Raw genomic sequence first — 13,742 nt, forward strand, 5'->3', positions numbered from 1 at the left:
TAATTTATTTGTAATTTTAAGGTTATTTTATTTTTAATTTATAATTCTTATTAATTTATTCATATATTTTAGCATAAAAATGTGGTTCTGCTGAAAAGTATTTCCATGTAGCTTTTGCCTTCCACTAAACTTTCCATTCATCTGCCTTAAGACAAACACGCTGACTTATTTTGTTTTCCCATTATTTTGTACAACAGCTCTGTTTTTAAAAGTCCTTTTAATTAATATTATAAATTCCTGAATTACTTAAAGATGATCTGATCTATTGTGGCAGGAAGACAGAATGCTGCAGGAAATGAGCACAACCACCTGAATTTGCTGAATCTTTGTGCATCACCTGCTCACAGCTGCAGGTGCTGCACCGTCATGGCAGCCAGCCCACGTTTGCTTACAGGGCAAGACGCATCTCTGCATGCGGAAAGTCGATTGACTGTTGTGATAAATGAACGGGGTGTAAGTGCTCCACATGCTGCAGTGAGGGCTAATCAAGCTGAATGATGGGGCTTTTGTTTTGGTTCAGTAGCAGAGTTAAATGAAGGGCGCCGCTCGCGGTCCGATTTGCCTCCGTTTGCCACGTCAGACGGGTCGGTCCTCCAGATCCAGCTCTGAGCGGAGCTGATGACTCCTTATCGATTTCACAGTGTGTGTGTTTGTTTGTAAAAGAAGACATGGAGGCTCTGAGTGTCTCTCTGAGGGCTGGATGTCTTCTTTGCTTGCACTGCTTCCTGTCTAGCTTGTGAACAAATGTGGAGCAGCCATGAAATCTGGGGTTTGTTTTGGGATTGAAACATCGGCTGCAAACTACGATTATTTCAGTAATCAATTATTCTGACAGTCGATCAATCGGATAAGAAAACCATTCCTTTATGTGTTCATCTGTAGCAAAGGATGCATCTCCACCAAAAAAATACTTCTAACTATGGATGCAACTAACGATTATTTCACTAATCGATTATTTTGACGATTATTATGATGATTAAGTTATTAATCAGATAAGAAAATGGTCAAATTCTGCAGATTTTTCATTCAGTCACTTAAGGCTATTTTGTTCTGTACTAAGAATACAAACAAATAAAAAATCAATGTTATTCTTTGTTTAAACAAGAAAATAAATATTTTATTGACTAAAATGCAACAATATCATTCCTTTAGTGAACATTTGATTATCTGTAGCAAAGAATGCATGTCCACCTAAAAAGTACAGATTACAAGTACTACGGCTACAAGTACAGATTATTGTGACGATTCATCGATTATTGTGACGATTCATTGATTATTGTGACGATTCATCGATTATTGTGACGATTCATCGATTATTGTGACGATTAATTGATTGGTTGGATTTTTTTAATGGAAACATTTTTCAGATTTTTCATTCCTTTATAATGAATTAGGCTAATTTTGTACAATATAAAAATATACATAAATCTAAATAAACAAGCAATTACATTAATTTTTCAGACAAGAAAATAAATATTTTATTCCCTAAAATGCAAAAACATAAAATAATTTAGTAATCGATTATTATATATTAATAACATTCCTTTATTACAACCTCGATTATTTGTAGCAAATGATTAATTTGCACCAGAAAAAATCCTTCAAACTAGCGCTGCAACTAGCAATAATTTTAGTTGCTGATTATTCTATTGCGTATTCTGTTGATTAATTGGATTTTTTTTTAAAGGTCACATTCTGCAGATTGTTCATTCGGCCATGTAAGCCTGTTTTGTAAAATATTAAAAATAGACAAAGAATTGAATTCCTTTTTAAAATAAGAAAATAAATATTTTATTTCCTAAAATGAAACAGCACAGCATTTCTTTAGTGAACATTTAATAATTTGCAGCAAAGGATTCACCTGCATCTAAATTATACTTATAATATGTGAAAATCTCAGCCCTTTTTCCTGACTTACCATCAATACAAGGTGAGACTGGAGGTTTTTTTTAATCAGGTGAAGCTAAAAATGAAACTAGGAGTTCTGGGTAAAACATGTTTACATACAAAGAAGGTTTTTCATCTTAAATTCAACATTTGTGGTTTAATTCCTGCTCTGACCGGGTTCTTCTTTCAGCAAATGCTCTTTTGTAGAGTCTGTTTACTCCCGTTAATGATTAATCGATTGCTAAATTGGTTGACGATAATTTCAATAATCGATTAATCGTAATTAGTCATGATTAATCATTTCTGCCTGACTCCTCGGCCTGTGTCTTTCCTCTTCCTCCCGCCTGCAGAACGACAGCGTGGCGGAGAGTAACGAGGCGGATCCTCCGGAGAGCCTGAACACGCTGCTGACCGACATCTCTCTGGTGAGCTCTGCTGGAAGCAGCCAGAAAATAAGAGATAAGGCCGACAGGGGAGGGCGAAAGGAGATGGGGAGGTGGTTGAAACATGGCTGCAGGCTCTGAAATCTGAAGTGGAGTGGGAGCCGTGTGAGATTTGGAAGAAGAAAAGTGGGAGTGAGTGACACTTGAAGCCTTGTTTCCTCCTGAAAGCAGCTCAGTGAGGTCTGAAAATCCTATTTCATGACTGAAAAACAGCTAATTTCTTCACTGCTCAGGTCACACATCACCATTTTGTATTATTATTTGATTGTTTTTTATCACATATTGTGCATAAGCTCGCCTGTTTCTGTGCCCATTCCACTTTTCAGTTTGTGTTTATTCACTCACATTTGGAAAATGCAGGAAATCAGCAGGATCCGTCCAGGTTGGATGCGTCGTCAAGGCGACCGTAACCGTTACCGACGCTGATGGAACGGTGTAATACAGCTGTGTGAATACAGAATTGTGGTTTATTATGTGTGTTCATCTGCACACCACTGGACAAATTCAGGGTTTATCACTGAAAAACACAAAATATTACCAAGTAATTTTGTCTGGTTTCTGGTACAAATATCTCAGAGCATTTGAAACAAGAGAAAACTGACTTACAAGCAACTTTTCAGCAACTTATAGGAGCTTGTTTTGAGTAAATAATTCCATAATATTGATGAAGTAATCACTAGTCCCACTGGCAGATTATTTCACTTATAATGTCTTGCTATTAGTGGAATAATCTGCCTGTAAAACTGTTAATTTTTCATCAATATTAAGGAATTATTTACTCAAAACAAGCTCCTACATCTTGCAGAAAAGCTACTTGTAAGTCAGTTTTCTCTTAATAAAAATGCTCTGAGATATTTGTACCAGAAACCAGACAAAAATACTTGGTAATATTTTGCAGTGAAGGGATTTAAGAAGTAAAGAAGAAGGCCTGGATCCAGTCAGAACGGGTGACTGAACATCTTTATGGTTCTACAGGGTTTATTATGTCTTTTAACTGAAAAAGTTTTATTACAACACAACTCCAAAAAAGCACAAAAAATTCTCACATTATTCACAGTGAAACGGTTTTCTGGCAATAAGTAAATCTTTTTTAGCATCTGAAGAGCAAATTATTTCAGAAACGTCATAATTGACGGGCTCTGCATCGTTACCCAGCATCCGAAGCAGAGCTCCAGCATGTTTGGTCAGCTGGTTTTACTGCTGTATCCGCTTTACAATGGCTGCTGGAAACAAGTGTTTTGCTGTGGACTTACCATCCAGAAACCACTTAGTTGGTTGTGCAGGAGGCTCCACTTCCGCTACTCAAAGATGTACAGCTGCACAATTACGCATCTGCTTGTAGCAATTCTCAAAACATTGAGTTGGGGGGCGTGGCCAGCAGCAGATTATTTGGATTTAAAGTGACATGATGCCCTAAAAACGCTAAAATCTCATTATCTAAGAATTATTTTGTGCAGGAAAATGCAATGAACATGTTTTGTATAGGCCATAGATCTATCCCGACTCGTTAAAGAAAGCATAATGGGTCACCTTTAAATGCAAGTTTGCAAGTTCTAAGGTCATTATGTTTCCAAATTAAAGCTGTATTTGTGGCAGCTAACCAGTTCCATAGAATGACTTTCTGTTACGTTTTGTTTGATGGCTTCTTCCTTGCTGATTGACCTTTCAGCCCACATTGCGACTCGTTTCACTGTGGAGGACCAGCTTCAGCCAGAAACTTAACACGATTGTTTGGTTTTGCTCTGGTGTTTTGAATAGGCCATACATCTGTTCTAACCTGTAGACGGAAACGTATCAGGTCAGCTTTAATGATCCGGACCTGAGGCGGAGCGCCCGGCGTCGTGTCGATGTGTTTTTACGTTTTCTCTGTTAGCGACGGTGATGGTGAATATATCGTCTCGCTTCAGGATGACGTTCAGTCCGCCACAGCAGAGTCGCCCCCCTCCTTCAAGCCTCCGCCCCCTCCGGGGTCTCAGAGGCGCCCGGGTAGGCGGGACGCTCTCATCAAGTGCCCGTCCTCCGAATCCTCCCAATCCGGGTTGTACTTCACGGCCCCGAGCTCTTCTTCTGCGCCAAGACGCGACGCCTCCCAGGATTACGCCGCCATCAAGAAGAAAATGCCCAAGGAGAAAATAACGTCCGCTCAGCTGGCCTCCGTCTCCCAGCACAACATCGGCCCCTTCCCCAGGGTCCAGTCGCCCAACAGAGCCTCCAAACCGGCCGCCCCGTCCCCCTCGCCCCCGCCGCCGCCGCCACTTCCTGCCCCGCCTCCTCCTCCCTTGCTTCCCTCTAAGCCGGTGTCCCTGTCCAAGGCCTCCCTCGGGCCGCCTGCCGCCTCCAAGCAGCAGTTTGTGACGGTGGAGGTCCACAGGCCCAACGCAGAGCCGGACGTCAACGAGGTTCTGCCGCTCCCCCAGGCTAGAGGTAAAACATCCGGGACAGAAATGATCCTGAACTGTTTTTATCATTTTAAAGCTGCAGTGTGCAACGCTTATAAAAATATTATTTGTTGAAACTGTCGTTATGAGACAGATGAGAAAAATCAAGCAATCTGATTGGCTAACATAGTTACTAGCTTGGTGCTACACTGCCCCCTATGGGTTTGGCATGCTTAATACAACAACTGGGGGCAGATCGGTGCAAGTTCATATGGATGGGAGCTTTTCTAAAATTGATTCTCTGTGTTCCAGGCCAAAATAACCAACTAACTTTAGCTTTTTAAGTCGTTTTTTAAAAACTTGTTAATAAGTAGAACAGCAAAAAAAAGATCCAAAGCATCAATGGGTGCTACCGCTAGCTAAAAGATTAGTTGCATGTTGATTTAGTGTGCTAAATCAACATGGTATGTAGCAAAAGCTAATACTAAGGACTATTCTAACATGGTATTTAGCAGAAGCTAATACTAAAGCGCTATATAAAGATGGTATTTAGCAGAAGCTAAAGCTAAAGTGCTAAATTCAACCTTGTTGAAATCCAACATGTCAGTGAAATAACAACACTAATAACGTTAGCTTGTTATTGCACAACAAATGGACCTTTCATTCATGGCAGTAGCTTTATAGTTGTTAAGCATTGCTAACTGTTGATTAGCCTAATTGACACATTAGGGTTTCGGTCAGAAAACATGAAGTTTAATAAACAACCAAGTAAATTAGCGTTTAGAAGTAATTCAGAAAAATTTACCTGAAAGAAGCTAAGTGCGCTAAACCTTTTCAAAGTTAGCAAAAATGCTAAAGCACTAAAGTGAAAAATTGCAATAACTGGTTTATTTTGCGTTTAATCTATTTTTTAATTAGTTCCAAGAGAAAAATCTAATATAAAATTGAATTTTAAAGATTATCTTATATGCAATAGACAATATGTGGATTTTTGTTTACAGCTGTAGCGATAATAATTTATGCTTTAAATAAAAAAAAACAAATTATTTTTACTTCCAGTTTAATAAGATTTGAGAAAAATGTCTTCATATAAATATCTAATAAACTCAGTAAATTATTAATTAATTTAATGAAAGAGCGATTATCCGACCTTTAACATGGAGTCGTCCTGCTTCCATCAGGCGGCGCCCTGTCCCAGCTGTCCGACAGCGGACAGACCCTCAGCGAGGACAGCGGCGTGGACATCGCCGAGTCGGGACACGTCAGTAAAGACGGTAGCCCCCGATCGTCAGCCGCACGCCCCGCCCGCCACTCCCAGGACGGCGGAGGGGAAAACCCGTCCAAACCGGTGAGATGGCACTTCAGAACCGGCTGCAGATTAAAAACACGGAGAATTATCTGCCGCTGAGAACGTGACGAATGTTTACATGGGTGGTTTTGTGTTTCTGAGTTTAACTGCGTTTTTACTCTAAAAATAATGGCCAAATTAAGGAAAATATAGATTTGTTTCAGAAAATAAAAACTGTGAAAGTACATTTTTTTAGAGATGCACCAATATGAAAATTTTTGCCAATATCGATATCCGATATTAATATTGCTATTAAGCCTGATAACTGATATTTAACAATATTATTTATATTTCACTGCTGTTTCAACACCTTTGAAAAAATAAAACAATCAAAAACAGCTAAAAATAAATATTGGTTGTTCATATCGGCCCAGTTTTATTTATCGGACCGATACCAATATGTTAAAATAAAACTAATATCAGCCAATACCGATGTTGATGCCGATATATTGTTCATTCTTAGTTATTTTGTCTAAATGAAACAATTTAATTTAATTTCCCTCTGGGATAAATAAAGTATTTTTTAATTGAATCAAATTCTTCTTGGACGTTATCAGTTTCTGATTATGATTAATTACTTCTTTTTTTTTTACGGAAAATAATTTAAAATTATTTGTGAAAAATTCACCCGTTTGCATTTCTCACATATTCTGAAGAAAATACAGCTTGGGAAACTGAAACACTTAGCCGTAATGCTAGCTGACATGCTATTAGCTTGTGTTAGCAAAGCAGCCAATCCCGGAGCTCCATTCATTTTCCTTGCAGCTGATTGGCTGTCTGCCAACGTGTGTGTGGTTTAAATCGGGCCCACCTGGAAGAAGCTCGATAAATCAACATGTCTGATGTTTAATCCTTCTCCTGATCCTGAATTTAACCCTAACTGCGATCTCTTCTCTCCTCCCTCTTGTTTGTTCACACATCGTCTCACTTATTTCTTCCTTTATCACTCATTCATCCATTCATTCATCCATGATTCAGCCATCATTTATCCGTTCACTTGCTGCGTTGTAATGTAACCAAACTGAAATCGCTCTCTGCTCCTGGTTGATTGATGTCAGGAATAACAAGTAAGGTTGGGAGTGTTTTATTTATTCCAGACTGGCTGCTTTCTTTTCCCACTGGGGATTACTTCTCAGGGAAATTAAGGATTAAATGGACTGTGTGTAATAAAAAGCTTTTATTGTTCCAAAGAGCAACGCATTTACCTTTCTCTTCATTAAGAGAAGGAAAAGAGGGAAACTGGAAATATTTAGGTCAGGTTTTACACATAAAACTCCTGCTGTGATCACTGGGGAAAAACTGAAACATGTTTTTGGGGTTTTCTCTTTGTCTCATAAGAAAAAAAAATAGAAAATGTGGTGATTGGTATTTATTTATACATGATCAACACATAAACAACAGCTTGAGGATATGGAAAATGCAAACATGGACTTTGGGGACACATTTAAATGTGACACACGCCCACAGTAATGTCATTTTAAAGCTCACAGCAGTAGCTTACACTGCTGTCTAAAAAGTTAGCTATGCTAACCCTGAAGAACGAACCATAAACATTAGGTCTGCTAAAGTGCTATACCAACATGGTATTTAGTGGAAGCTAATGCTAAAGCGCTATACCAACATGGTATTTAGTGGAAGCTAATGCTAAAGTGCTATACCAACATGGTATTTAGTGGAAGCTAATGCTAAAGCGCTATACCAACATGGTATTTAGTGGAAGCTAATGCTAAAGTGCTATACCAACATGGTATTTAGTGGAAGCTAATGCTAAAGTGCTATACCAACATGGTATTTAGTGGAAGCTAATGCTAAAGCGCTATACCAACATGGTATTTAGTGGAAGCTAATGCTAAAGTGCTATACCAACATGGTATTTAGTGGATGCTAATGCTAAAGCGCTATACCAACATGGTATTTAGTGGAAGCTAATGCTAAAGCGCTATACCAACATGTTATTTAGTGGACGCTAATGCTAAAGCGCTATACCAACATGGTATTTAGTGGATGCTAATGCTAAAGCGCTATACCAACATGTTATTTAGTGGACGCTAATGCTAAACCGCTATACCAACATGGTATTTAGTGGAAGCTAATGCTAAAGCAACACACTAACAGGGTTTTTAGCAAAAGCTAAAGCTGCTTAAGCTCTATCACCAATTCAAATTATATCTGCCCTTAAAGTCTATGATGGTCAGGTACTAATTTAGTTTTCACATTCTAATTTAAATGTTCTATAATGCCGTTAGATATTGTTGTGTATAGCTTTTTCTCTACTATCTACATTTTCTGTTGTTTCTGTTTCCATGGTAACTGGGCATTTAAACAGAAATGAACATGTTCTTTGGTGTCGCTTTTGACTGGACCAGAACATTAAACCCTGCTAACGCTAATGCTTTAGATTATTCACTGAAGAAATAAACATTTAAATGAGTCAGAAAAAGTGAGATGAAGTGAAATTCCTGATAATGCTTCTGGCCTTTGACATGTTGAATGTATTCATGAATATATTTATACCACTGAGTTGGTTAAGAAATAAAAGGTCTTGGCCTTTTTAGAAAAACTCATCTTGCTCAAAGAACAAACTGCAAATGCAAAGAAGAAACATTATTTTACAAAATGATGCTCTTAAATATTTAATCAAATCCTCTCCTCTCCGTTTCCTGGCCCAGCCGGGGCTCCTGGAGCCCACCTCCACGCTAGTGAGGGTGCCAAAGAGTGCCAGCACCCTTGGTATCGCCATCGAGGGCGGAGCCAACACTCGCCAGCCGCTGCCGCGCATCGTCACCATCCAGGTGAGTTCAGAAGAACAAAAGGAAAATCCATGACAGATTCAACAACCTAAAAGTTTGACTCAGTGCCTTAAATTTTACTCATAAAAATCTTAAAAAGTCTTAAATTTGAGTTTGTGAAACCAGCAGAAACGCAGGAGTTGAGAATAAACTCAAAATAATATGAGATTAATCATAATAACATGAGATTAAACTCAATGTTTTGAGAAAAAATACATAAAATGTCAAGAATAAAGTCATACAATTTTAAGATTGAAGTTGCAATATTATTACGTTATTCTCTTAATTTTTATTTTCTAATACTATATTGTAAAACATTATTTATTAAATGATCCAACAGTTACCACAATGCAAAAAGTGAAACTATGCATTTTTGAATGTCTGACGTTTTAAAGAGGTTGTAGTTTGCTGAGATGCTCCTGTGTACAGGAAATATAAAACGGTTTCCGTCTGCATCTGTTGGTGCGTCTTTCTATTTTCTGTTTCTGTGAGTCAGCAGATCGTTTTCAGGGAACACAGGACCGGCGATTTTAACAGGTCTGAGCATTCAGAGCCGTCGCTCAGCCTCCCACTTCACCGAGACGCTGATTGAAATAAAAAAATGAAGAAGTGAGGTTGGGTCGGCTGATTGCCAAGGGAGGGATAAAAGGTTTGGAAATCAGTGCATTCAGAATCAAATAGGCGACTGGAGAACAGGCTGTAAAAAACCGTGAGATGGCTTAAACGTGAGATAATAAGGTGAGGAAGACCAGGGCTGCTGCTCTGGATGTGCAGGTTGGAGGTCATGGTGCTGCTCGTGCTTCTGATAGCAATCAGAAAACAAATCCTCTCTGAAACTAAACTTCTTCTGGTCCGCTGCTTCTACCTGAAGCAGAAACCGACGGGAACCAGCTGCTGAATAAATGCAAAACTCAGGAATTACCTAAGGAAGCAATCATTGGTTTATAAAAATCTTTTATTTATGTGCCAAGTGAGATGAAAGTTCACGAGGCTCAGCTTTTTGGGAATTAAATTTCTTTGTCACAAATAATGGAGTAAGCCTTTGAATGAAGCCGTTTTACAGGGCAGCATTCCCCATTACTGCCTCGCCGATAAGAACCTCTGCTTAATTCATCGTGTCTCTAAATTTAGAGTCATAAACAACATTTATACCTCAAAAATGGAGCTCTCAGTCACTTCACTGAGAGACTAATAATGAAAAATATGTTCCTCATTACAGTGGATAATAGCAGAGGAAGGAACAAGGAGCTCTTTCTCTACCGCTGAGTGGCGTCTCCACCTGAAACCAAATGAAAGATCCTGTTATAAAACATTCAGATGTCACAATTAAAGGACAGTTTTTAATTTAAAAACAACTGTAATATAGTTATGATAGACATCTTAAATATATTAAAGCCAAAAATGCAAAAATTTTTGATAATTTTAGAAGGTTTTTGGACCCATAATTGCATATTAATCCAGTAAAGCAGAGCAGTGGTGACACCGCTAGCTAAGAAGTTAACTACGCTAACCGTAAAGCAATAATCACAGATATTAGTTTCACAGATATTAAAGCGATACACCAACACAGCGTTTAGCATTTGCTAATTCTAAAGTATTAATTATGAAAATTATTTCTGCTAATCCTAAAGCACTACAGTATTTAGCTAAAGATACTCCCAAAGCTTTAATAATGAACATTAGTTCAGCTAATGCTAATGTGCTAATAAGCACATTGAGAGGTGATACAGCAATTCCCTGGCTTCTGTATTTCCAATCGCTCGTGTCCTCCAGGGCTTTCCTCTCAGCTAGACCAAATCTCCACATCTGAGAGAAAAACTGCTGCAGGTGGCAGCAGTGGTATCTGTCCCTGCATTCTCAATATTCAGGAGGATTTTTGTTGTCTTAAATGGGACCCCTTATGCAAAATCCACATTTTGATTGTTTCTGCAGCCCAAATACAGAGAATTCGTTAAATTCACAAAAGAGGATAATCAATCAATCAGCAAGAAACGCGTCAAAAACTGGATTTTTCTTTTACGTTTAGTCGTATTGGATCATTTTGACCAATATGACTAAACACTGTCATCTTGTTTGGTCATATTGGTCGACTACATACAAATACGACATATGTAGATAAATTAGTATTTTTTTGGTGTCTGGAAAATGAACCATTTCAAAATAGTCACAAATTAGCAGGCACTGCCTGTTACCTAGCAACCCCAGCGGAACTTACCTAGCAACCCAAGATGAACGTTTACTGAACATGCTGGAGTTCTAAGCTATAATCTCATTACCTGAGAAATGTTTCGAGCCAAAAATGTAACGTTATGTTTTGTATAGGCCATAGATCTGTCATAAACTGTTCAGGGAAGAAAATATGTCACTTTTAAAACCAATCTGAGGATGTAAACGGTTCCGTTGTTCGTTTTGGTCCTCATTTCTTCACATATTAGAAATAAATTCTGTCAATTAATAATGAAACAGTCATTCTCTGAAAGTGTTTTTCTCATTTATGAACAAAATAGAGTTTTGTTTTTATTGAAACATTTATTGTAATTTCAAGATGTTTTCTTAGGTTCTTTTGATGCAGCTTCAGACGTTTATATTTAAAAATAAGAAATTAAAAAATTAAAGATGCACAAAAATTTTACATTAAGAGTAACCAGAATTAAATAACACACTTCCATTAAAAGCTACTTTAATTTATTACAATAACCCATCTATTTATTCGTAAATTAATATTCATTTCACTAAGTGACCTAAAAATGTTTTCCATAAGTCTTATTATTGGTTTAATTAGCATGTTTATTCATAAGCACCTTTGAAATTACATTCTTGTTAGTATTTATATAAGATATGGAGCCTTTATAATAATTTTGTACCATTAAAACTGATCAACATCCATTTAATCCATATTTAAATCAGGCATTATGCAAGAATTCAGGAAATAATTGCCAATATTGTACATTTTACCAACAAGAGAAACTAAGAAACCCTTTTTTAATAAATTAAGTAAAAAAAAGAAAAGTAAACTAAAGGAATTTGCTTAAATGTAATGAAAGCATGAGAACATTTTCAGAGGAAAACTCAGCAGAAGTTTGTAAAATTGTTTAAATCATTTGATTTTCAGAGATCTGTGCCGTTTGTGATGCAAATTTAGCAATAAATATCCTCTAACCCTGTGAAGCCTGCTGGTAATTTTGTCCCAAAGACGCTTCTAGTGGACCTATTTTTCTTATTTAGAAATAAATAGACTTGTGTGAAATTATTAATTGTTTTGATTTCAGCACATTAAAGGAATATTTTACACTCAGCAGTTATAAATGTCAAATAAATTTTATTTTTCCTCCAAAGGAAACATTTATTGCTTATTTTCACTCCACAGTTGCGCCATGCTTTGTTTTGGTTGGTATAAATATAAAACCCCGATACGATACTGAAATAAAACCGAGGGCTGAAACGATTAATGAATTAAATTATTAATCCAAAAAATAATATATTTTTAAGCTGCAGATGCGTCTTTTACTACAAATTATGTTGTTATATTTTAGGCAATGCAATTTATATTTTCTTATTCAAAAAAATAATTGATTTGCTTATTTTCATCTTTGAATATATTGGTTATATGGTTAGACTGAAAGACTTATCACAATATAAGCGTTTCATATCAGTCAATATCAATAATTATTGATTAGTTTTTTTGTTTTAAATGTCTGAAATCCTGCCAGGCTGTTGGTGGTTTTTTTATCCAGTTTTCTCTGCATGTCGTCATTTTTTATTTTTAATCAGTTTTGAGGCGCTGAGGGGAAACCTGCACCAGTTACTCAACAGCTGGTTGCTTAGCAATCAGAGTTGGGCGGAACTTTAAACCGCTTCGTACCCAGCAGGTTGTTGCTAGGCAACCGAAGAGGGTGCCAGTTAGTTGATTCCACCAACTTAGCTTAGCTTGAACGTTGAATATTCTATCAGATGTATTATCTATCGATATTGATCACATATCGTGATATGTTATTGATTTAAGTGTTTAATTTTTTTTACCCAATTAATCATCAGATTAATCGATGGAATATTTGTTGGCAGGAAGTCAACTTATTTTCAAACTAAAAATGTAAAATTTAATGTCAATGGGGAAGATAATTTTTGTTAATTTAAATTTTTTCTTGTTTTTACTTTTTGTCTGTTTGAAATAAATACATTAAAGCAAATGAATTGTTAGCTGCAGCCCTAAATGTGACCTTGTCTTGGTGCTATGTTGATGTATTTCCTGTGTTTGCGCTGCAGAGGGGCGGCTCGGCCCATAACTGTGGCCAGCTGAAGGTGGGTCAGATCATCCTGGAGGTAAACGGGGTTTCCCTCAGGGGCCGAGAGCACCGGGACGCCGCTCGCCTCATCGCCGAGGCCTTCAAGACCAAAGAGAGGGACCACGTTGACTTCCTGGTGACGGAGTTCAACGTGGCGCTATAGCTGCTAGCAGGCGATGACGATGGTGATGGTGACGGCCAACCTTCTTCACGATCCGACGGCACAAACCGAAACAGAACCACCGACTGACTGATCTCTGAGCCCTTCTCTTTTCTAATCCAACCTTTAACTTGAAAGGCATTATTTCCTCAACGTGTTACCTCTAGCTGTGAGACCCGATGCGCTGCAGCGAGGATTCGTGAATCTTTATCTTTCTGGTTTCTTTCTGTCTGAAACCTGCAGCTCCTCTCTCTGTCTGACGTCTCCTTTATTTATTTAACGTTTATTTCTGCTTCTGTCTGAGAGTGAACTGTACAGCTGAAACCGACGGATGCTTGACTTTACAAGCTCGGGTTTGTACTGTATGTAAAAATGGACATATGTAGATACAGATGGATATATGCTGCACACGTTCAAATGCTCCTATATAAATAAAAACATGTGTAACCTTTGA

The 13,742-nt window shown here is 37.6% G+C and overlaps 1 protein-coding gene across 1 annotated transcript in view; it reads left to right on the forward strand.

The window, feature by feature from the left end:
- whrn (whirlin) overlaps positions 1-13,742 on the forward strand; it is a 31,449-nt gene extending 17,707 nt beyond the window's left edge. The window contains exons 5-9 of the mRNA XM_023338259.1: positions 2,238-2,312; positions 4,238-4,754; positions 5,890-6,056; positions 8,726-8,848; positions 13,109-13,742. Coding sequence (XP_023194027.1) covers positions 2,238-2,312; positions 4,238-4,754; positions 5,890-6,056; positions 8,726-8,848; positions 13,109-13,291 — 1,065 coding nt within the window. The 3' untranslated portion in view covers positions 13,292-13,742. The remainder of the gene's footprint in view (positions 1-2,237; positions 2,313-4,237; positions 4,755-5,889; positions 6,057-8,725; positions 8,849-13,108) is intronic.

Source organism: Xiphophorus maculatus, chromosome 8 (genome assembly GCF_002775205.1).
Source record: "Xiphophorus maculatus strain JP 163 A chromosome 8, X_maculatus-5.0-male, whole genome shotgun sequence".
In the NCBI taxonomy this organism is placed as follows: domain Eukaryota; kingdom Metazoa; phylum Chordata; class Actinopteri; order Cyprinodontiformes; family Poeciliidae; genus Xiphophorus; species Xiphophorus maculatus.